We start from the raw sequence: 25,227 nt of genomic DNA, 5'->3' as shown, positions 1-25,227 counted from the left end.
AAAAAAAAAAAACTTCAAAAGGCTAAATAATTCTATACATCTGAAGAGAGACTCAAGTATATACTTTGAAACAAGGCGCGATAGTGAACAAGGTCAGATAAATATGAATTCCTATAAATAGGAATCTGGAAGTATATCTGAAAAGAATCATTCATCTCAGTCTTGGTTCAGAAGGACAGAGGGGCGTCTGATACTGGCTCTCTGTGAAAAGCCCACACTGCTCTTCCACAAAGGAAAACACTGTGGATCTGTCTTGTTAGCTGGGTTTGTAATTTCATTATGAGTAGGGAAGGGCTATTTTCAGCATTACCACCCTATTTAAAGGTCACCACCAGCTACAAATACACCAAGCCCACACTCCCCGTGTCCCTTACACAGCCCTATTTCCCCCCATTGCACATACCACCTTCCAGCTTACTGTGATTTACTTACTATGCTTCTGGTTTGCTGTTCCTCTGTCCCCATCTGAGTGGAAGTTCCGTGAAGAGGAAACGGCTGTTCACTGCTGTCTCCCAGTACCTAGAGTAGGGCCTGGCACACAGCGTATCTTCCATATTGTGGAAAGGAGGAATGAATGTCCTTTCTCTGTCTTCACTCATAGAGCTATGCAGGCTTTCAGCGTCTCTCAGCCTGCAGGCTGCCTGGCCAATCCCTTCTCTGATGCCCAGTGACCGCCATGCAGCTCCCTGGACACAGAGTCCCCGGGCGGGGAGGGAAAAAGGACAACGGAGAAGAGACAGGAGGTCTGGAGGGAAGGGACATTTCAGGTCGTGTGGATTGGCTTTACAGGCAGGATGAATGAAGGCTTGAAGAAGAGGCCCTTGTACAGCCAGCTCTCTCTCTCTCTCTCTCTCTCACACACACACCCCCATGTAGCCACACAGCAACTGAACACCCCTTCTGGGCCAGCCAGCCCGAAGCCGAGACTGCCATGTTTGCTCTTTGTAGCCCTCCTATGGGCTTGCCAGTGCCGGGCCCAAAAACGTGTGTCTCGGGAGGAGCAGCAGATGAAAGCCAGGTTTCTAGAGACCACCACTCCTATCCCACCTCACCCAACAGCACCAGCAAGGCAATTCAGAGAATGGCACTTTATTTTAAGACTTGATTTTTTTGCCATGATTTTCTACCGATTCTTCCATGATGGTGTCATCTTCTTCGACAGTGACCAGGACCTTCTTGCCCACCAGACTAAAGATGTCTTCAGGAGGGTAGCCTTTGGGCTCACCCACCTTCACCGTGAGCATGTCCAATGTTAAAACAGTGCCTTCTGGAATTTTCACTTTGGCCACCACGGACTTGCCCAGCTGTGGATAAAATTAAGACTCAGTGCCGGCTTCATAGAAGTTAACTGGTTCATGTTGTTTTATACCCAAGGTCCCTGACCAGTCTTCACAGGTACCCTGGGAGCAAGGACTCTGTTCTCCCCTCAGTGCCTAGAACAGTATCTCACACACAGGGCCTTGGCCAATGTGGGGTGAACGCAGAGGCTCAAATGAGGGGCCTCCGGATAAATGGCACAGGAAGGGGTCGGTTATACGGCCAAACAGAGCCAGGTCCAAATCCCCGTTAGGTGGGTACAAGCCTGGTGGAGTTTCTCTGTAAAATGGGAAATAACAGTACCTCCAGCTTGTGAGACGACTGTAAGGATTAGCGATAATAATGTATGCAGTCTGCCTGGAACACAGAGTGCTCCCAGTAAATGAAAATTACAATTACTTTTGTCATCATCCAGTTCAGTATCTCATTTTAAACACGGGAAACTGAGGTCCACAGAAGGCAGATAACTTGGCCTAAGTTGCAATGAACCGGGATCCTGAGTCCTGGCCCACGGCCACCCTGCTCGGTAAAGTAAGAATATGGAGGACTCACAAGACTGAGCATGCTGCTACTCAGAGGATGGGAAAGGGGGTCACCTACAAAGGGGCAGACAGGACAGGCAGGGGAGGGGAATAAAGGGTACTGGAAGTATGACAGCCTTTCTATGTCTTGTCCATAAATGCTGCTGAACAAATCAGTTTCACTCAACATCCTCCATGTAAGGGCCAAGGAATCAATTCTAAAATTTCGTGCCAGGACCAAAGGTCTGCCAGTGGATGTTACCAGATGATGATGCATCATCCTGCTGCAGTTACTGTTTGCCCAGGGAGCCAGGAGGCTCAAAACCAAATTAAGGGCTCAACTCTCCTTCTGCTCTTCTGGTGCAATCCCCTCCCCTTTTCCTCGGCAAGGCAGTTTGTTTCTTTTTACTATGATTTCCGTTTCCTGGTACATAGGCATCTTTAATTTGAGGGAAGCAATCAGGCCCTACTAGAATACAAGATGACAACCTCCTCACCCACGCCTGGTGTTTGGGCTCTCCTCCACCCAGGGAGCTGCAGCACATCAGGAGGGCCCGCACTCCCGGCAGCCCCAGGGCGCCTGGCTCTGTGACCAGAGGCCGAGGCAGGTCTAGGCCACAGCTTCCAAGAAGCCCAGATGGTCAGCAAAGCAGGAAGCGTTCCTTGGCCTCCCCATCCCGTCTGTCTGAAGGTCAATGCTGCACAGCTTCCACCGCTCCCGGGGGAAGGCTGGCGTCATCCCCCTCCAACCGCAGAGACAACCCACTGCTCCGCCCATCCGGGGCCTCCTCTGCTTCCGGATGCTTCGACGTATCACAGGCCCTTCTCCCACCGCCTCACGGAACCCCTCTGCTTAACTGTTTCTCAAGGCTTACCTACTCCAAGGGAGTAGGACTTCACCACCCAAGTGTCTCACGAGGCTACCCCCGCCCCCTGACAGCCCCTGGAGTCTAGAGCACTGGAGCCAAAGGCTTGAGAGGCTAGGTGGGGAACCGCAACAGGGTCCTAGGCGGCCGCAGAAACTGGTGACGCTCCCTGAAGTGACATGCTTCTCCCGCTGCTAACCCAAGCGCAGACCCCGAGGCTCAGCCTGGGCTCCAGCAGGTGGTGCGGAACCCACCTTCTCGTTGCAGGCAATCTCACAGGGCAGCAGCCGCTTGGTCGGGGAGCCCATGGCCCTTTCCACAAGGCGCACGGACCGCACCAGCTCGGCCAGCTCTGCAGGCTCCAGCGAAGCCGAGTGGTCACTCCCCTTCCAGGTCTTGTCCAAAGTTATGTGACGCTCCAGCACCTTGGCGCCCAGAGCCACGGCGGCCACAGATACCGCTATGCCGGTTTCATGCCCAGAATACCCCACGGGGATGTCAGGAAAGAGCTTCTGATACTCCTTTAGAATAGGAAAAAAAAGAAAACCGGTTAAATATTGTGGCACTTCATGCACACAGTGCAGACTCAGGCAGACCTCGGACGGAGTCCCAGCTTGGCCGCTCACTGTTTGTGCAACTACAGGCAGGAAGCTGAGGCTCTCTGAGCTGCTCCTGCCTGGCGTAATACTGGTACCTGTCCAGGGCTGCTCCAGATGCATGAAGAGCACTTGGCACACTGGGATGCTCCAAAAACAACGGCTACTGGTAGCAAGAATGCACCCTAAGATTGCTTCACACGGCACAAACCACCAGGAGTAGCAACAGAACTATAACTGAATGCCTAAACTCATTCAAAAAGCATCTGTCACATTTAATTAGCCTGAGCTGCTGAAAGCAAGCATGCTGTACGCACAAATACCGTCATCAATAATATATACAGCCCAATCTCGAAACAATCCTTTGGTGGAAATGCTAAATAATTAACTAATCTGTGATCCATAATTCACTGAAGGCAGCGAAAGACATTCGTCAAGCGAGTCTTGTCATTGAGGGGGACCAGAAAGCTTAAGTGTAGCAAAAAGACCCAGATGGGATTTAATAAAAGCTTAGGACAGCTGATTGGCAAAGGCCCTGAAAACCAGGCCGGAGGGCGTGTAATGGACAAGGGAATGCAGGCTGCAGGCTCAAACTGCTGGAACATGGGTGGGCCGGGCCTGAGACGGGGTGGGTGGGCGGGCGACCCTCACTGTGCTCCAGTATCGGGAGAGGACAGGACGGCACCCTGGGTGAGGATGAAGAGAAAGGGGGGCCATCTCCACAGAAAGAAAATCAAGGAAAAATATCTGGAGTCACATAAGGCAAATTGTTGATGATAGTAATCTCTGTGGGATGAGATTACAGAGAATGTTTACTCTATATTTCAGAGCTATTTGAGTTTTTAAAAAAGAAATGTTTAAATTTTTAAAATGACATGATTTAGAGATGAGCTAGAAATGGAGAAAAAGCTACCACCTGGGAGAGACAGAAGTTTGGGTAAAAAGGTAGCAGTGTCAGTTTTCAAAAAAAGCTAATTTTTTTTAAGTTAAATATGAAGACTTTGTAGCAACATATACAAAAGCTTACACTATCGTGGGGAAAAAACCCAGAATGTCAAAATACCAAAAGGAAAATATAAAAGAAAACTGGTTAATTGCAGTCTCAGGATTATGTGTCTGGTATATTTAGAATTTCACTAATATAACTACAATGGTTTTGTAGGATAATTACATATACGTATTTCTAATTAAGTTAAGCTTCAGGTGCTACCAGGAGAAAGGGATGGAAGTGGCCTGAGACAGCAAGAGACAAAGGAGTCTAGTCCCAGCTTTGCCACCAAACTGCTGTGAGATCTCAGGCAAGTAAGGCCTTTTCCCTCTGGGACTGGATTTTGCCATCTGTGAAATGACTTGAGGTAGAGCAGACAAAATCCAGCGGGAGAGAAAGCTCCCTCAAGGCTGTCACTATAACCACTTTGAGCCTCACGGAGCCTCAGAACTACAGGCAAAAAATAACAGAGCTGGCAAATAGCAGAGAGCAGGAAAAGCCAGACATTTCAAGGTCTCCTGCAACTCAATATGAAGAAAACCCGACAGTTATTTGTATACCCGTGACTTTAGCAGCCTTATTCAACAGTAGCCAGAAGGTAGAAGCATCCCAAATGCCCATCGACGGAGGGTAAACAACATGCAGTACATACACACGATGGAATATTACTCAGCCTCAACAAGGAATGAAATCCTGGCATGCGCTACAACGTGGAGGAGCCTTGCACATGATGTGTAAGTGGGAGAAGACTGACACAAAGGACACCTAGTGTGGGATTCCACTTATATGAGGCCTCTAGAGGGGTCAGATTCATGGAGACAGAAAGCAGAATGGTGGCTGCTGGGAGCGAGGGGAATGGGGAGTCAGTGTTTAATGGGTACAGAGTGTCAGTTTGGGAGGATGGAAACATTCTGGAGACTGATGGTGGTGATGGTCGGACAGCCATGTGAATGTTCTTAATGCCACTGAACTGTACATCTAAAAATGGTTAAAATGGGGGGTGCCTGGGTGGCTCAGTCGTTAAGCGTCTGCCTTCGGCTCAGGTCATGATCCCAGGGTCCTGGGATCGAGCCCCGCATCAGGCTCCCTGCTCAGCGGGAAGCCTGCTTCTCCCTCTCCCACTCCCCCTGCTTGTGTTCCCTCTCTCACTGTCTCTCTCTCTGTCAAATAAATAAAATCTTTAAAAATAAAAATAAAAATAAAAATAAATAAATAAAAATGGTTAAAATGGTAAATCTATTTTACCACACACACACACACATATACAAGAGACAACATACTAAGAAAGGCTATGAACCAGCAATTCACAGAAGAGGGACCTCTAATGGCCAATACACATAGTACAGAAAACGTATACAGACAATTAGGAGAACTCACACCTTAAATCTCATAGTAGGAAAAGTTAAGAATGGTTTTAAGAAAAATTAATTTACAATCACCCTCTTTAGAATGTAACTGATTCCTTAACTGCACAGCTGGTTCTAATTTGTCAATGGATGTTCAGATTACATGAAGCATGTCAAGATTGGTTAGAATTTTGGCTACAAGAAAGGCCCCAGCTTTCCCACAGGAAATGGCTCAAGAAACGCCATTTTGCTGTGGCCAGATCAGACAATGGCCTGCTCACCGCAATGACGCGCAGGTTGACGTCCTCGGGGGAGAGCGGGTATGCACTGGTGCACTGGAGAAAGCAGAAGTTGGGGTTGAGGGGCTTCACAATCTGATAGACTTGCTTCATGGTGTCCATCGACTGCATCCCGCTGGAGATCACCATTGGGCGGCCTGAGTGACCCAACACCAACACCATCATCACTTTCTCCTTAGGGGTTCTGACTCTCCCTCAAGCATCATACCCCAACTGCTGGTCTCATCATTCAGATGAACTCCACAGGCATCTCTCATGTACCAGCCACTGTGGGGGAAGAGGGGAGCTTGGTGGACTCCTGCCCTCGACTCTGAGGAAATGCAGACTCCCCTCGCCCCCAATATTATTGTTTAGCGAAGTGAGCTGAATTCAGGAGGCAGAGGAACTTCACACTCCTCGGAGAAAGATGAGCATCTCATTGGATGAAGGGGCTGCACAAATGGTAGGGTGAGCACGGCCCCCAACTCAAGGGCATGAGTAAATGTGAGGCCCAGAGCTGCCGCCTCCCGGCTCTGTGGTCTCGCATGCCTCATCTATGAACTCAGTATAAAGCAGCATAATCCTGTAACCTGCTTCAGTCCCAGGGTTGTGAGGAGGGTCAAATGAGCTGATTCATGTTACAAAACCACTTACAAACTGTAATATGCAGAGGTTGGATATTACGCTATACGTACAGACTATTTCTCAAAGTCAAAACTTTCTCTAAGAAGTTTTATATATACTGCCATGTGCTCAATTTCATAGAAATAAAAATAATAAAATAATCTTTAATTTAAAGGGTTCTTATAAAAACTGACTTACCCTTCATTTCTTTCAAGTCAGCACATGGAAAAATAGAAGTAATGCTAACTGAAAAGAGGTTTCTTTTTTTTTTTTTTTTTTTAAAGATTTTATTTATTTATTTGAGAGAGAGCACATGAGAGGGGGGAGGGTCAGAGGGAGAAGCAGACTCCCTGCCGAGCAGGGAGCCCGATGCGGGACTCGATCCAGGGACTCCAGGATCATGACCTGAGCCGAAGGCAGTCGCTTAACCAACTGAGCCAACCAGGCGGCCACTGAAAAGAGGTTTCTAATGTCTGTCTTCAAGAGACTCCTTTAGTGGGCTCTACTAGAGTAAAAATGGGAAGATTTGGACTTCCTCATTTTAGGGCAAAAATGAAACACTTACCTTTTTTGGCTGTCTTCTCCAGATACGGAAAATTATTAGTGTCCCCAGATCCAACTTTGAAAAACGGAACATTCAGCTCATGCAGAAACTCAACTGCCATCTATAAAAATCAAAGAGGGAGCTCTTTTTCACCACTGTTCAAAATCACTGTCCTTAAGTTAGGCGAGGAGCCACAAACAAACAGAAAAACCCCTCCTCTTTGCCCAGCCCGAAGGACTCTCGCAACAACCTGAAAGCAGGGAAAGATGTGTTATGTCAGTCATTTCATTCAGATTCAAACTTTCATTCATAGGCCCCCGTCCATTTGTCCAACAAACACTGCAGGCTGGCCTGTCTTGGCTCCGAGGTCTGCAAAAGAATCAGAACCCAGGCCAGACCTTCCTTCCCAAGGAGCCCAGGGCCCCAACACAAAAGGGTCAGGACCTAATCTTGATCCAGAAAACCAGGTGGTGAGAAAGTGAATGTCCCTCAAAGGCCTTATCCTTTATTCAAAACCAAACAGCCAGGAAAAGAGGCCATTTCAACCCTGGCCACAAGTGAAAAAAATGGAGCATTTTATGGCCCAACCCTGACACAGTGACCCACAGCTGGTAGGTAGGCCCATCAAACCCAAACCCTCGCAGCCTCAAACCATGCGGCCTACAGGGAAAACAAATCTCGTTCACTTTTTTTTTTAAGATTTTATTTATTAGAGAGAGAGTGTGGGCACACATGAGAGAGAGAGCAGGGGCAGGGGCAGAGAGAGAAGCAGACTCCCTGCTGAGCAGGGAGCTTATGTGGGACTCCATCCCAGGACTCTGGGATCATGACCTGAGCCGAAGGCAGACGCTTAACCAACTGAGCCACCCAGGCGCCCCTTGTTCACTTTTTTTTTTTTTTTGGCACGACATCACTGCTCATGGTTACCTGTCGAGGGCCCCTCACTATCCTTCACCTCCACCAGCGTTTCACTAAGACTCAGGATCAGGAAATTGGGAGGGGTCAACAAACGCTAACAGAACCAGTGGGCTACAAGTTTTAAGAGTAAACTCTCAGCTTGTTATCAAATTACAAAAACCCCCAAAACTACCTTTTATTACTATTTTTAAAAATTGGAGTTGGAGGGCGCCTGGGTGGCTCAGTTGGTTAAGCGACTGCCTTCGGCTCAGGTCATGATCCTGGAGTCCTGGGATCGAGTCCCACATTGGGCTCCCTGCTCAGCAGGGAGTCTGCTTCTCCCTCTGACCCTCCTCCCTCTCATGCTGTCTCTCATTCTCTCTCTCGCAAATAAATAAAATCTTAAAAAAAAAAAAAAAAATTGGAGTTGGAAATGAGAAGTGGGAAGAATCAAGGTCTCAGAATGTTTCCAAATATTTAAGTTCAATCTATTGTAAAATGCTGCCTGGGTTTCAGAAGTAGGTTTGGAAGGCCTAATCGGCAGGATCACTGCTTCTCCCACTTTAATATGGTACACGGCTCTCCCAGGGAGCTTGCTCAAATGCAATGCAAATTCTGACTCTGCCGGGTGAGGGTGGGGCCTGCAGGTCTGTGTTTCTCTTAAGTTCCTGGGTAATACCACCACTGCTGCACCATGAATCCTATTTTGTAAGAAGCTAGGTCACCATGCCTGGAAACCCAGAGGGCACAGCGGTGGCGAGGAACAGTGTGAGAAGGTCACTCCACCAGCAGGCTCTTTAAATCAACCCGCTGCTGCCTGAGCTTCCTTCCATCTTGCCCGCAGGGGATAAGCTACTCCAGTCACTGGCTGCACTCAGAGACCCACTTTCCTCATATGTAAATCCTCTAGTATCATGAAGGCTAGAGCTGCCGGAGAGCCACACTCAGTGGGTAACAAGCCAGTGAACGTTCACAGGCAGTTCACAAGCCCCTGGGTCCGAGAGACACCGTCCAGCGTGGCCCGAGTGGCCCCTTACTCCCAGGCCTGCTAAGCTGCCTTCGCCGCAGTTCTCGTGGTCTTCCCTGTGCGGGATTTCTCCCTCGCCTCTCTTGCCCCGTCTGTATCGTTCTCTCTCACCTCTCCTGTTTATGTGTCTCTCACACTATAAGCCAGCCCCAACATGGAAGTGAAAACATTCCTTCTAATGGGTTTATCGAACAAAGTCGACTTCTCCCACTTTTCTCATTCTATCTGGCAGATGGAGAGTGTTTTCTACTGTAAGAGGGCAAACCCTAGGCTAAGTTTTCTTCCTTACGATGTTCAGCTCCGGAGAGAAGGGGCTCGTGATGACAAAGTCCCCAAGGGCATGAATAGGAGAGGCACAGGGCGAGCAGGAGCAAGGAGGGACCAAACGCAGGAGAAACGCTGTGCAGAAGCTCACCTACAGGGGTTGGAAAATCTGCATGGAATTCTAGTTTTCGAGTGAGGAAAACAGGCCGGTTCCTCTCCTAAGGGAAAGGGGCCTGTTCCCAGTCCGCCCTGGAGAGCCAGCGCCACCTAGCGGCCACTCCCAACACTGCCGCTTCGGATTGATCTCTGCAGAGGGTGCCAACTGCAGCAACGGGGCAGACCCCAGGCTGTACTGCCGTGCCCGGGGCCCTCAGGCCGGGTCAGCGCCGGCGGCCCCCCGTTCTCCACGGACTCCCTGGCCTCCCCTAGGCCTGCCCACCCCGCTGGCCATCCCTTTTCCACGCAGGGGTACCGTGCAGCCGGGCAGCCTCACAATTCTCGCTCCCACCTGCCCCCGCACAAAGGCTCTCAGCCTGTCGGAGAGGAACCGCGCGTCCGCCGGCTTACACACGCAGGACAGGGTCCCGCCTGCAGCCTGGTTCAGGGAGATGCTGCACTGCTGGGGCTCCCTCCTCCAGGGCCCCAATAAATACACTTGTCTAGCTTTTGTTTTTTTATCCCGGTGTTTTCCAAACTTACTCAACTCAGAACCCTTGTTTATTAGGGGGAAGCGCATGGGGGAGAGGCTTTATTACCAATAATTGGTAGTAATTATTAATGAGGATCGACAATGTGTGTCCACAGAACCCCCTTTCCGTATCCCGGCCCACTGATCTGAGGGGTAAAAGAAGCAAGAAGAGGAGCTGGGATTTTTCTAAAGCCCCTTCCCCTCCCCTCAGCGTTTGAGATCCTGTGGAAAAGGGAAAAGAAGCCCGCAGTGATGAGCCGGGGAGAACACAGGGTGCTGGAGAGCTGCCCAGCATGAGGGAATGAGGAAGGGGAAGCACGGGACAGGACAGTCCGGGTGGCCCAGTCAGAGCACACCACGGCTTGGGTAGGGGGCACCCTGCTAGCAGGGCTGGCAAAGGAAAGAAGGGAGGAGGAAAGAGGGCACCCCGAAGGGCAGCTCTGCTAGGGCAGGACACTTGTGTGTGAGGGCAGCACGAACCACAGGGGCCACCTCGATGGTCATGGCCTCCATTTGCTTTCTCCATAGAACTCTCCATTTAGACCAAAGGAACTCCGCTCATTTCAGCCCCGTTGCAGGTGCCTCTCTGCAAGTTTTGACCAGGTGCCCTGGTAGTTCTGTCAGCCTTGATAAAATTCCACCACACTGTAACCTTTCCTCAGCATACAAAGAACACCCTAGGACAGCGCACGGAGTGGAGAAAAATGAAGCACTCGATAAATGGCTACCGTCCACAAGGAAGTTAGGGTGGGTAAATACTCGGAGCCACCTGCCAGGTAAACAGAACAAGGGACCAACCCACTTCCAATCGCAGGGCAGACAGGACATGCTGGTTCAGAAAAGGGACCGGGCCAGCAAATTAACTCTTGTAAAGGCTCTTAAGAATGCCTTTGCCCTGGCTGCCTATGCCCGGGTCAGCTAGGAGGATACCTGGGAACAAACAGCATTCCTAGGACAGAGCCGCCGCCCTGTCCAGACAGCGTGAAGCAAAACCACTCCAAAGGGCTCTCAGTAACAGAACAGCTATCACTCGGCGGATGGCCCTCACACCCAACCCCCCCGCCATAGCCAGGTGGGCTGCGCATCTTTATTATCCTGTTTTTACAGATGGGACACCTGGGGCTCAAAAAGGTTATGTGGTGAGCCTGAACCCACAAAGGGTCAGCGCCAGAACCCGAACTCAGAGAGTGTGGCCGCAGAGCATGCTGCACACACCACACAGCAGGGCTTCCTGGGGAGCGGAGGGAAAGGCACCAAAGGGTAAGGCCGAGAGGCAGACCCCGAGCACCAACACCCAGGCTCTTCTCCATCTCCCCGCTGCTCCTGCTTCTACCCCAAAGCCACCTGGGAGTGAACGACCTAAACAAGTAACCTTTCCTAAGCACGCCTCGCAGATGCAAGGAGGGGCCCTCTCTTCTTCAGAGGCCACATCCGGGAGCTCAGGTGCCTGGCAGCATGGGCTGAGAAGGAAAGCCCTCATTCCAGGTGCAAGTGGCCTCAGTCGTATCTTCCCTGGCTCTGCATCGGAGCTGGGAGAGAGCCTCTGGACGGCAGCTTGTTCACACACAAAAGGAAACGGAGGCCCAGGGAGGAAAGGGACTCACCAAGCTCACACCGAGATCAACTCAGAGCAGAGTCAGGGCAAGAGGCCAGATGTCCTGACGCTCGGCCCAGGTTGCCCTCCTTAACTGTAGCAAACGTTTGCTCAGCGACAGCTGTGTGCTATGCTTTATGTCAGTAATCACGGATAATCCTCACAACCACCTTGCAAGATGGGTTCAGGTACTAACCCTGCTCTGCAGGTGTCCCCCATCCAAGTACCAACCAGGCCCGACCCTGCTTAGCTTCCGAGATCAGACGAGATCGGGCGCGTTCAGGGTGGTATGGCCGTAGACCTGCTCTGCAGGTGAACAAACAGAAGCACAAAGAGGTGGAACGACCTCCACGTGGACTCAGAATCTGACCCCAGAGTCCTCGAGCTTAACTGTGAAACCATACAGCCTGGATGTGCACCATTCAGCATGGGGCCCCCAAGGTTTGGGTGTTTACACTCTTAAAAATGACTATGGATTCTACAGGGTTTTTGTTTATGTAGGTTCTATCTACTCATATTTACGGAATTAAAATTAAAACTAAGGGATTTGTGGGTTTTTTAACTTTAAAGTTTTTATTTTGAGATAATTATAGCTTGACATGAAGCTGTAAGAAATAATACAGAGAGGGGCGCCTGGGTGGCTCAGTTGGTTGAGCGACTGCCTTCGGCTCAGGTCATGATCCCGGAGTCCTGGGATCGAGTCCCGCATCAGACTCCCGGCTCAGCGGGGAGCCTGCTTCTCCCTCTGACCCTCTCCCCTCTCATGCTGTTTCTCGCTCGCTCTCTAATAAATAAATAAATAAATAAAATCTTAAAAAAAAAAAATACAGAGAGCTCCTCTGTACCCTTCAGCCAGTTCCCCCCATCCAAATGTCCTATGGTGACACCCTGCAAAACTAGAGTACAAAATCACAACTGGGAAGGGGACGTTGACAGAGTCTATGACCCGATTCAGGTACCACTGTTTCTACATGTATTCCTTTCTGTGGGAGTGCATCTAATTCCATGCAGTCTGACCAGATGCACAGACCGGCGACTACCAAAGTCACAATACAAAACTGGGCCATCACTCCAAGGCTTTACAGCCACATCCACTTGCCTCCCTTCCCCTCCCTAACCACTGACAACCATTCATCTGTTCTCCAACTCTGTAATTTTGTCATTTCAAGACTGCTGTATAAACTCAACGGTATAGAACGGAACCTTCCGAGGCTGGCTTTTTCACTCCACACAATACCCTGGAGAGCCCTCCAAGCTGCAGCACGTATCAGCAGTTCACTCCTTTTTATGGCTGGAACCGTTCACCTGCTAGAGAACTCTCTGGGTTGTTCTAGTTTGGGGGCTATTACAAATAAAGTTGTCATGGACCTGCATGTACAGGGTTTTGGGTGAATTGTTAAGTTTTCATTTCTTTTGAGATAAATTACCAAATGACACCTGGCGGGCTACGTGCTGAGCACATGTCTAGTTTGTGGTGGTGTTTTTTTAGGTATGCAAATGGTTATTTTTTATTGAGCTATAATTGACACCTAACAGTGTATTAGTTTTGGGTGTACAACATGATCTGATATATACACTGTGAAATGATTACCATAATAAGTTAACATCCATCCCCATAGATGCACAATTTCCGTGTGTGTGTCCAGTTTATAAGAAACTACCAGTATACTCGGAGTGAGTGAAATGTGATATGATACTGCACGTGAGCTGTATTAAAATAAGGTTGTGTTTAGAAAAAGGAGAGCGCCATATTATTCTGCAGAGTGATTATACCTTTCTACATTCCCACCAGCAGCATATGAATGATCCATTTTCTCCGCATCCTTGCTACCATTTGGTGTTATCGTCACTTTTTGTTTTCGCCAGAGTGATAGCTCTGGAGCGATACCACATTGTGGTTTAAAACTGAGAAATTTTTTTAAAGATTTTATTTATTTATTTGAGAGACAGAGAAAGCATGAGTGGGAGGGCAGAGGGAGAGGGAGGGAGAATCTCAAGCAGACTCTGTGCTGAGCAAGGAGCCCGACGCGGGGCTCGATCTCACAACCCTGAGGTCATGACCGGAGCCAAAACCAAGTCGGACACTTAACTGACTGTGCCACTCAGGAGCCCCTAAAACTTGAGAAATTTTAGAACAGACAAGCACAAAAGAAAAAACATGAATTGGATGTCATTAAAACTAAAGATGTTTGTGCTTCCAAGAATACCATCAAAACGTGAAAAGACAACCCAGAGAATGGGAACCATTTCTGCAAATCATGTATCTGACTAGGGACTCATATCTGGAATATATAAAGACAAATAACCCAATGAAAAATTGGCAAAGGATCTGACAGACATTCTTCCAAAGAAGCTATACAAATAGCAACAAGCACATGCAAAGATGCTCAACATCAGGGAAATATGAATCAAAACCACAATGAGATGCCATTTCACACTTGCTAGGACACCTAGAATCAGAAAGTCAGATCTTAACAAAGGTGAGGATGTGGAGAAACCCGGAGGCCCCTGCACTGCTGGGAGGATTATGAACTGGTGTAGCCACTATGGAGGACGGTCTGGCGAGTGCTCAAAAGTTAAACACAGAGTTACCACGTAGCCCCAAGAGATTAAAAACATGTCGGTACAAAACCTGTACCTGAATGTTCATGGAAGCATTATTCCTGCGAGCCAAAAAGCGGAAACAATCCAAATGTCATCAACTGATAAGCGGGTAAATAAGATGTAGTACATCCATACTAGTGACTGGTGCTCAGCAAGAACGAGGAGCGAGGCACGTGCACAACACGGACGGACCTCGAACACGTCACCACGTGAGAGGCCAGACACACAGGACCACGTGCTGTCTCATTCTGTTTATACGCAATGTCTAGAAAAGGCAGATGTACGGAGACAGGAAGCAGATGAGAGGCTGCCTCGGGCTGGGGGGAACTGAGGGGACTGAAAAATGACTAGGAATGGGTACATGATAAAAATGTGCTGAAGTCAACTGTGGTGACGGCCACCACTCTCTGAAGGTACTAAAAACAACTGAATTGTAAACTGTAATTGGTGAATTGTGTGGTCCGTGACAGGAGTTGTTACTAAAGTAAAAGAGCACGCAGCACACCTTCCCTTAGCCACTGCCAGGGGAATGATGTCATCACACACCACACAGCCTCTGGAAAACTCCACTATACACCTGGGACAGAATGTCAGTGAAGAAGGCAAATCCCATTTGAGTATCACTATGAAAATTGTTTGGAGCTGGTGGACCTTCTGAAAGGTCCCCCATCCCCCCAGGGGTTCCTGGACCACACTTTGAGAACCACTGTCATACCCTTCCCATTATTCTCATCTGTTATTGTTCCTTTCAGGTGTCACTGCAGTGGAATTCCCATGTGATCTTTCTTCCACTTCCCCTTTCTTTGGTCAGGTTTTAGGAAAACTGTCCTGGGGAAGCAACTATATGGTGGAGGATGGGGGAGTAATTACACCACTGAGGCTAATTATTTTTATTTTTTTATTTTTTTAAGGATTTATTTATTGGGGTGCCTGGGTGGCTCAGTTGGTTAAGCGTCTGCCTTTGGCTCAGGTCATGATCCCAGGGTCCTGGGACTGAGCCCTGCATTGGGCTCCCTATCAGTGGGGAGCCTGCTTCTCCCTCTGCCTCTGCCCCACTCGTGTTCTCTCTCGCTCAAAGTCTGCTTTCTCTTTCTCTCTCTCAAAGAAAGAGACCGTGTGCTCTCTTTCTCTCTCTCAAAGAGAGAGAGCACATGCACACGCAAGCTGGGGAGAGGGAGAGAATCTCAAGCAGACTCCCCACTGAGTGTGAAGCTCAATGCAGGGCTCTATCTCACAACCCTCAGCTCTCATGACCTGAGCCAAAATCAAGAGTCAGACGCTTAAACTGACTGAGCCACCCAGGCGCCCTGAGACTAATTATTTTTAACAAACAGGTCAGGACTTAGTCCTCCAATGAGTGTACTTCTCAAATCTGTTACTCTGGGAAAGGCTGTATGCCTATTCCAAAGACAACACTAGAGATCCAGAATACTGGCATAATCTTTGCAAATTCTCTCCAGAGCTTTGCGGGCCCTGTCTCGTTACTGACTCATTACTAAGCCAATCAGACCAAAGATTCACATTTATTTGGCACAAGAAGGATTAGTAGTTTCCCGAACCCAAACCTGCCCTCTTGAGGATGAGGGCTTGGCTGTCTCTCAGTGCTTGAGTTCTAGAGGATTGCCAAAGAGCAATCCCAAAATGCTGTGAACTCACAGTACATGAAACAAGTACATAATGAAAACAAATGTCACTTTCTAGGTGTGATCTTCCTTCCACCGAGGCACTGACTCAGGATGTACTAAGATCAGGATGTACTAAGTGCCAGGATCTGGGTTCACAGTGAACACACAGACAGGGTCCTATCTTGAGACATGTACTTTACATATATGGTCTCACCTGCTCCAGAAGACAAGCCTGCAAGTTAGGTATTTTAATCAATGCCTTGCCCTTTCCCTAAGAGGAAACAGGCCCAGGGAGATGAAAGAAGAGTGTGGTCAGGAGGGCGGGGTAAGCTGATTAGTGACTACTGACATCCTCCCTGTGAAATGGGGATAACTGTGCTATTTGAAGAGGTTAAGAAGAGTAAATGAGTTGATATGTTTAAAACACCTAGCATAGAACTTGGTACATCATAAATACTCAAGAAATGGTAGTTAATGGTAGAACCAAAAACAACACCCAAGTCTTTCAGATCCTAAAGTACATGCTCTTTCCTCTTAAACTTTTTTGATTACAGATCCTTTAAGAATCCAATAAAAACCACTAACCCTGTCTTTTGTTTGGCTCCTTCATTTATTCCTTCAATAAGTGTCTCCCAACCCGACTGCCGGCCAGGCACTGGGGATGCCAGGGATGCCGTGGGGCTAGCAGTCTGGGAGGGAGATGAGATGGTTAACACACAACTATACAAGTAACGAGCACCAGGAGAACTTAACAGAAGGGGCCTGAACCAAGCTGGGGAACAAGAAGAATTCCCTGAGGAAGTGTTCTCTAAGCTGGGATCAGAAAAAAAGCCCAGCAACCTCTTTGGGAACACTTTCCTCAAAAAATCTGTCTCCTAGTCCCCAGAGCAGCTCTTGGGCCCAGAAGCTCTCCAGCCACCAACATCAAGGTGGTAAAGAGCAAGGGGGAAGCCCAAAGGCTCTCTGAGCTCCACGAAGCCACATACACCTGGACTGATGCCCAGGCAGAGTTGTAGGACCGGAGAAAGCACACTGCACCTTCGCGACCCATTTCCTAGCTATGTGACTTTGTACAAACTTCCCGGCCCCTCTGAGCCTCCATTTCTTCATCTGCAGAGTGGGGCAGAGGAGGGATAAAATATATTTACTGTAAGTGAAGATGCTCTGTAAGCAAAGCATATAATTCAAAAGTAGGAATTTATGATCATCACATGCACAACTGGATCTGATGACTGTCATGCTTATGAAAGCTGTGAATTAAGGGATGAATCTGTCCTACAGAACTGAGGCCTGGACTTGTCATCTCCCAAAGATGCCTAGATTTTCTGCCTCCCCACCCCTGTTAAAACTACCAACAGCCTAGCCTAGAGTTATGTTTCTTTTCAACTCAATTTACAGACATATTTTGGGATTGGAACAGGGACACAAACGGTCAGGGAGGCCTACAGAATGAACTGGAATCGCTTCAAATATTCTGAATGACCAAAAGCATTCCAAATGTTTCAAGGGCCATAAAAATGCTCGTAGGTTTCATCTAATGATCTATTTCTGCAAAGCTATCCTAAGGAACAACACAAAACACAGAAAAATGATGTTCATCTCAGCACTATTTATAAGTACAAAAAACTGAAGGGAACCTGCATGCTCTAAAGTAGAGAAATGGTTAGGTACATTATAAATCCTCAAAAGAAGTATTTCATTGCTGGGGCTCCTGGGTAGCGCAGTCGGTTAAGCATCTGACTCTTGGTTTCGGCTCAGGTCGTGATCTCGGGTAGTGAGATTGAGCCCCACGTCAGGTTCTGAGCTCAACACAGAGTCTGCTTAAGTTTCTCTCTCCCTTTGCCCCCAACCCCATGCACATTCTCTCTCTCAAATAATATTTAAAAAAAAGAAGAATTACATTGCTATTAAAAACTTTAAGCATAGGGCATCTGGGTGGCTCAGTCAGTTGGGTGATCGACTCTTGCTTTCAGCTCAGGTTGTGATCTCAGGGTCGTGAGATCGAGCCCCACGTTGGGCTTTGCACTGAGCTGAGCGTGGAGCCTGCTTAGAATTCTCTCTCTTCTCTCCCTCTGCTCCTCTCCCCCCTCCCCCCGGCTCACTCAAGCCCGTGCGCATGCATGCAGGTGGTCTCTCTCAAAAGATAATAATAGGGGCACCTGGGTGGCTCAGCGGTTAAGTGTCTGCCTTCAGCTCAGGTCACGATCCCAGGGTCCTGGGATCAAGTCCTCTGTCGGGCTCCCTGCTCAGCGGAGAGTCTGCTTCTCCCTCTCCCCCCTGCTCATGCTCTCTCAAATAAATAAATCTTAAAAAAAAGAAAAAAAAAAAGAGGGGCGCCTGGGTGGCTCAGGCGTTAAGCGTCTGCCTTCGGCTCAGGTCATGATCCCAGGGTCCTGGGATCGAGCCCCGCATCGGGCTGCCCGCTCAGCGGGAGCCTGCTTCTCCCTCTCCCGCTCCCCCTGCTTGTGTTCCCTCTCTCGCTGTGTCTCTGTCAAATAAATAAATAAAATCTTTAAAAAAAAAAAAAAAAGATAAGGGGCACCTGGGTGGCTCAGTTGGTTAAGCGACTGCCTTTGGCTAGGGTCATGATTCTGGAGTCCCAGGATCGAGTCCTGCATCGGGGTCCCTGCTCAGCAGGGAGTCTGCTCCTCCCTCTGACCCTCCCCCCTCTCATGCTCTCTCTCTCATTCTCTCTCTCACAAATAAATAAAATCTTAAAAAAAAAAAAGTCTTTAAAAAAAAGATAATAATAAAAGTTTAAAAAAGAAAGGAACTAAAGTTGTGGGGACTTATATGTCAATTATATCTCAGTAAAGGTGGGAAAAAAACCCCAGATGTGGGTAAAAGCTTATGGCATAATGTTAAATGGGAAAAGCATGCACAAAACTAAATATTCACAAATGTAGCAACCAGGCAACAAAACATGCACATAAAAGACTTCAGGAGGAAATCTATAAAAAGAACCACCATATAGGGATTATGGGTTAGTTTTTCCTGTTTCTAAACTTTCAATGGTATTTATTATTTTTACAATTGTAATTTTTACATTTGAAAAAGAGTACATGAAGGAATCTCAAAGAGGCAGGTCACAGAGCAGAAGGACTGGACCCTTCCAGGACGTTAGCATGACATTCTGTGAGCCGCTCAGGATGACTACCAACGCCCCCCACCCAAATCCACCAAGGCCACTCAGCAAGAGGTGGATCCCTATTAGAAGGGAGGTTTCCTGATCCCTAGTCCAGGCCACTTTCCGCTGGGAGAAAACTGGTCCGATAGGGGTCTCCCACAAGCTTGAGGGACTCGGGGATGTCAGTGTGGCTGCCCCCTACTCCCAAAGACAGCTTATCTGGAAACTTCCGGTACTCCTCTCACAAAATCTCACTGGGCCTCTGCTCCTCCTGGCCTTCTATTTAGTTGGGCATTGATACAGTTAATGTGATTGGGAACTCTAGCTCTAGAAAGCACAACAAAAGTCTCAGGTAAGCAATGGCTGGAGCTGACTCTAGGCCAAATGCCACCAGGCCGCCTGCTGTCCCCTAGCCTTTAAAATGAAACCAATAGCATCTACCACATTGTGTTGTAGGAATGGAGTGAGATGGTGCATTTAAAGCAGAGCAGCTCCCATGAGGCCTCACCTCATCCATGCCGGAGGCCGTGAAGAAGATGCCAACCTCCTGGGCGTAGCTCTGCAGCTCCCTGTACTGGGCATGGCTGAACTCCAGGTGGCGCTTGTGCTCCCCGTACGTCTTCCCCCAGGAATGCTTAGACGTATAGGGCCTCTCCAAGGCTTTCCGATTAAACTTGTACTCCAGCTCACTCTTCTGGAACTTGGCACAATCAGCCCCACATTCCTGCAACACACAACAGGGCTCCTTTCAGTGACCTGTCGGGGATTCTCAGAGAAAAGGGAAATGCTGGGACAACTGCTCTGACATCAGTATCTTTAAAAATAAGGCTGACTGACAGAGGCAAAGAGGAAAAGGAGAAGCAAGAGAGTCTCAAAGGAAGAGAAGGCTGGAGATGGGGCTTCCCCCTCTTTTTCCCCCTTAAAATGCAAAAAGAAAAAAAAAATGGCACTTTTTTTCACTTTGTTTTATATTAAAAATAATTAAACATCTAAAGAAGATTTTAAGTTGGGTAACTCAGCAGAGGATAACAAAATGAGCACTGGTCCAGAACTGAGGGGAAGTCAGGATCTGACTCTCACTCCTGGATAAGTCACTCCAGCTCTCAGGACTCAGCCTCTCCATCTCCATCAACAGCTGCTCTGGGCTCGCTCCAGGACCTGTACCTGTTCTGAGGAGCCCCTCGTGGGGCAGGAAACAGACAACTCTGCTTTAGCTCTTCTGTACTTGTGCTTTTCAGCATGGCATCTCGTTTGAACAAGAGGTTCTGGGGCAAAAAGTACATAAACAAGACTTAGAAAGGCCCAGGCCTTACTGAACAGAAGCTATAACATAAAAGCTGGATTGTCCAGCTATAAGAGCTATAATACGATTGCCACTCAGCCCCTGATCTCTCAAAATTGCTTTTATTATTTTCTTTTTCTAGATTTTATTTATTTGTTTGACAGAGAGACAGCGAGAGAGGGAACACAAGCAGGGGGAGTGGGAGAGGGAGAAGCAGGCTTCCCGAGGAGCAGGGAGCCCGATGCGGGGCTCGATCCCAGGACCCTGGGATCATGACCTGAGCCGAAGGCAGACGATTAACGCCTGAGCCACCCAGGCGCCCCTCAAAATTGCTTTTAAAAACTACTCAATAGAAAGATGAAGGAAAACCCTCTAAAGTCTCCGGCTCGCTGACATTTCTGTAGACAGAGTTATTCGTGCTGCTAAAAACCTCACTTCCGGAAATATCTGTGCTAATGGTAGTGCTCCCACTCCCGGAAAGACCACAAGATGGCACGGTCAGGAAAGTTTAAAGAACATGAGAAGTGGGGGCGCCTGGGTGGCTCAGTCGTTAAGCATCTGTCTTCAGCTCAGGTCATGATCTCAGGGTCCTGGGATGGAGCCCTGCATTGGGCTCCCTGCTCGGCGGGAAGCCTGCTTCTCCCTCTCCCACTCTCCCTGCTTGTGTTCCCTCTCTCGCTGTGTGTCTCTGTCAAATAAATAAATAAAATCTCTAAAAAACAAAACAAAAAAAGAACATGAGAACTGAAAGTGACCTTGGGCAACAGCGTTCTCATTGTCTAGAGGAAGATCCCCAGGCCCAGAGTAACCTGAGCACCGTTGCACAGTGAGTCCCGGGCAGAGCTGGACAGATCGCTTTGCTAAGGCTGCCGAGCACCTGTCTCCTGGCCCATGACTGCCACCCGGATGCCGCCTACAGCCAGGACTCCGGCAATCCAAGGGGGAGGCCTTCACAGGGCACTGCTTCCTGTTCCCTTTGCTTCTCAGCTCTAGCTCAAGGAGTGAAAGAGCCCGTCTGTTCTGGGCAAACCTTTCATTTACAGGAAGAAGATAAAGGTGAAGTAGCAGAAACTACTAAAGACAAGAGGTCAGGTTCTTCCTCTTCTTTCCTCAAACTGAGTGATTTCTCTATCTGTTTAATTCTATGGTGAACTCCAGGGTCAGAAAACACAATCACTGTCCCCGTTTTACTACAATGCTGATGGTTTCTTTGTTCAAGTTTTTTTTATTCTCTCCTGGCAAAAACAAAAAACAAAAAACAAAAAAAAACAAGCAGCAAAACTCCAGGATGGGCAAAGGTATGATGCTCCCTTTGCTTCAAAATTTGGAAGTTAAAAGTATATTCAATTAATAAATCTCTAATTGTAATACATTTATAGTTGATATATATTATATAATTATATTTTGCAAGAAAATAAAAATAATTGAATGAATTCAAGTTTTAATATTGCAAATAGATTCATTTCATTGTATGAGCTACTCTGAGTAACTAAACATGGCAATGTGACTTTATTTGGCAACAAAGACTAAAAAAAATCCTAAAATACAAGGATTTCACAAGATTCCACTGCTTTAAGTTTAAAAACAAACACACACACATTATAAAATAAGTGAAACTGAAGCCTGAAGAGGAAAAGTCACCTGCCCAAGATTATTCAGCTAGTAAGTGGTATCTTCACACCAGGACAGTGTCTTTCCACTGCGCCACAGGCTCAACCTCTTCATTCTCCTCCCCTCGCCCCAGAAACCAACTTCCAAAATTAAGAAAGAAAGAAAAAAAAAAAAAAAACTTTGTTTCTCTGGCTTCAGTATCTGTGGGTATTTCTACAACCTCAGCATTCAGAGGTCGCACCTCCACAAACAGGTTGTTCCCTACTTAAGAGCAGGAATTTCCCCCCTAGAAAACAATGTTACACGCAAAGGCTAGCACTCCCTGGTTAGGAGCAAAGCTCTGAAATCCAGTATTTACTGTGTGCCCTTCGGCAAGTCACTTCTCTGAGCCTTTAAAATGAAACCAATAGCATCTACCACATTGTGCTGTAGGAATGAAGTGAGATGGTGCACTTAAAGCATTTAGCCCATTTAGTACAACTGTCACTCTTTAGCAGTATTTTTTATGATCCAGTAGGCTTCCATAAAAGCAGAGTTAGTCCTGAAAGAAGAGAAAGGTAAATACCTAATCACAATCGATGACATCAGATGAACAGCTTTCACTGAAGGGAAGGGGGAAAAAAAAAGATGGAGTGAGCTAGAAAAGAGCTAGAAACTTGGACAGTGACAATGCAATTCGATGGGAGCAGTGATAGGGGCCCAGCCTTGTGGGGAAGGATTGGAAAAAGCATCCAAGCAGACCTGTACATGAATACAGGTTTGAACAGAAATAAAATTTGCCAAGAGGGAGCACTGAATAGTCATAAACCTCCTATAGCTAATAGCTAACATTTATTGAGTCCTCTCCAAGTACTGTGCTAAGAGATTTACATAAGTCATCCCATTTGGTCCAACTCTGAGATAAGTACTATCATCAACCCGATTTTCAAATGATGAAACTGAGGCTCACAGAGGTTGAGTAACCAGGCCAGGTTCACACAGCTTGCTAAGTGGTGGCGTCTGAATTTGAACCCAGAGCCTTGGCATTTTAACCGTTTCATTTTCCAAACACAAGGAATGGCAAGTGAGAGACCACAGCAACTTCCAGGAGCTTCAGAACTTGCTGGACGTAATTCAATGTCGCTGAAAGATGTCAGAAATGGAACATGACAGGCAGGAAGGAACCAGGTCATTAAGGTCCTGAAGGTCATGTTAAAGGGTTTCGACTCTACCCCTGGACAGAGGGGAACCACTGAAGGTGTGAGGCGGTACGACGTGGTCAAACCTGTGTTGAGGAAGATCATTCTGCCACCAGAAGGGGGCAGAGTTCGGCTTAGGCGGCACCTGCACTAATGCAGACAAGTGAGGAAGGTGGGGAGGGATGAGGAGGAGTCCAAAGACTTAGAAATGGTACAGGCGAGCTGGACGCCAGGCCGCACGCGGGCTACCGAGAGGCAGAGGAAGGTGGTCCCGGCCCCGCCGCAGGCTCGCCCGCGGCCCCGCCCCCCGGCCCCGGCCGGCCTCCTTTTCCTCCCGGGCTCTGCCCTCACCTTGGCCGTGCGGATCATGCGCTTGGCCACTTCTAGGTCGCCCTGGTGGTTCTGGCCGATCTCGGCAATGATGAAGCACGGGTGCTGCCCGCCCACCCAGCGCCCGGGACACAGCTCCAGCTCCAGCGGCATCGCGGCGGCTCGCGTCCCGGCGCCCCACCGCCTGCCTCGAGTCCGCACCGCAGCCCAGTAGGGACTACACGCCGCGCTGGCCACGTCAGCTCCGCCGCGTTAGCCGGCGGCCGCGCAGCCAATCCGCGGACCCCAACTCGCTCCCGCCAGCCAATCGAGGCAGGGGGCGGGGCCTCCCGCAAGGCGGGCGGTGCGGCGGGACGAGGAAATCTAGCTTGGTTCGCTTCAGCTGGGCTCGTTTCCTGGCCGGGTAGGCGAGGCCGCTGATGGTCGCGGCCTTCCTGCTTCCCCCGTGAGCCAACATTCTCCTAAGGGGAGTGGGAGGGGGAAGACGGCTGCCTTGGGCGTGGGGAGAGCGCGCCCTACGGTGTAATGGAAAAAATGGATTATGGAGTTGGAATTACAGAGCTGGTTTGAGCACAGGTCCTCCCACTAACTGGTTCTTGATCATGAATACGTTAGTCTTCCGGAACGTTATTTTCCTTTTCCCCGAAATGGGAAAATTATATAGGTTCGTGAGATGATGTATAGAAAACACTGATCACGGTACTTAGCCTGTAGTAAGGTTTCAATAAGTGGTCTCCAATCTTGTTACATGAGAGACAACGTGTTCAAAAAGTTCCACTGACTTACCCAAAGCCATCCAGAAAGCCAGAGCAGAGCTGGGACCGGGACCCTGGTCTGCCTCCCAGTCTAGGGCTGTTGCAGTACGCTGTTAGGTTGCAAAGTTCAGAAATAAGAGGCAGTTTAAAGAAAAGAAAAAACACTGATTTCCAACTTGACTTACCAGAACTGATGAGCAAAGTAATAACAGTTAAGAGAAAGGCAGGGAGGAGGCACCTCTGGGCAGAAGGTGAAAAGAGTAGGGTTTGGACACGTTGGTATAAATATGTAGGTGAAACTGCCCACCAGGTAGGAGAAAAGGCAGGTCTGAGGCTCAGTAGAGGTCTGGGCCAGAGAGACACCTGAGCCTTTCCTAGTGAGGACAAGACCAGGGATAGTTAGATCGCTGTAGGAGAGAGTGTGCAATGGGATGAACAGCGTGGAGGAATGAGCTTGGGCAGCTGCCACGGCAGAAATAGAGAAAAGAGACTAGAAGCAGGTGACAGAACCAGGGTGGTCTTGAGGTGGGGAGACCCACAAGGTCAAAGGCCCAGAGCAGTCCAGGAGAATAAGAAAGAAGAGACCAGCGGACTTGGGGATCAGGGAGCTGCTGGAGAGAGCAGATTTGTTGGCCAAGGGAGGTGAGGAAACAGAAGGGACAAAAATAGACCTTTTCTGGGGAACATTTGGTTGTTAAAAGCAGATGGAAAATGGATCCTGAGCTAGATGGGGTCCCAGAGTTGAGGGGTTCTGAAGAAGGGCACCTTTGGAGGCCAGGAGGAAGCAACCAAAGGAAAGAAGGGGATTGTAGCAGCGTTCACTTATCTGTTATATGTGGGTGTGCTAGACTGGATGGCACCTGCGTTCTGTCAAGTTTAACTGGCACTGGACACCTGAGGCTGAGCAAAAGACCCTGCCTGAGTCCAGAGAAAATTAAACCCAGCACTGAAGTAGCTCAGTGCTACTTGTGCTAAAGAAAACCATTATGGTTTTGAAAAATTTGTGAATAAGTGAAAGTTAAGTTTAAAAGGAAAAAGGGAGAAATCACATTTAAAAATACAACCGGGGCACCTGGGTGGCTCAGTTGGTTAAGCATCTGACTCTTGATTTTGGCTCAAGTCGTGATCTCCGGGTTGTGAGATTGAGCCCCGTCGGGCTTGGTGC

General features: G+C 48.4%; 1 protein-coding gene across 1 annotated transcript; it reads right to left on the bottom strand.

Moving 5' to 3' along the window:
• Positions 1-1,073: 1,073 nt before the first annotated feature.
• NANS (N-acetylneuraminate synthase) lies at positions 1,074-23,607 on the bottom strand. Its single transcript, XM_032418362.1, has 6 exons — positions 23,329-23,607; positions 19,415-19,630; positions 7,102-7,201; positions 5,916-6,070; positions 2,959-3,225; positions 1,074-1,304 (listed from the first exon to the last, which is right to left on the bottom strand). The coding sequence occupies exons 1-6, from the start codon at positions 23,458-23,460 to the stop codon at positions 1,095-1,097; spliced, it is 1,080 nt and encodes a 359-aa protein (XP_032274253.1). The 5' UTR covers positions 23,461-23,607; the 3' UTR covers positions 1,074-1,094.
• Between the last annotated feature and the right edge of the window lie 1,620 nt (positions 23,608-25,227).

The sequence above is a fragment of the Phoca vitulina genome, unplaced genomic scaffold (genome assembly GCF_004348235.1).
Source record: "Phoca vitulina isolate PV1807 unplaced genomic scaffold, GSC_HSeal_1.0 scaffold21, whole genome shotgun sequence".
Classification (NCBI taxonomy): Eukaryota; Metazoa; Chordata; class Mammalia; order Carnivora; family Phocidae; genus Phoca; species Phoca vitulina.
Note: the sequence above shows the minus strand (reverse complement) of the source record. Positions and strands in the feature narration are given on the sequence as shown.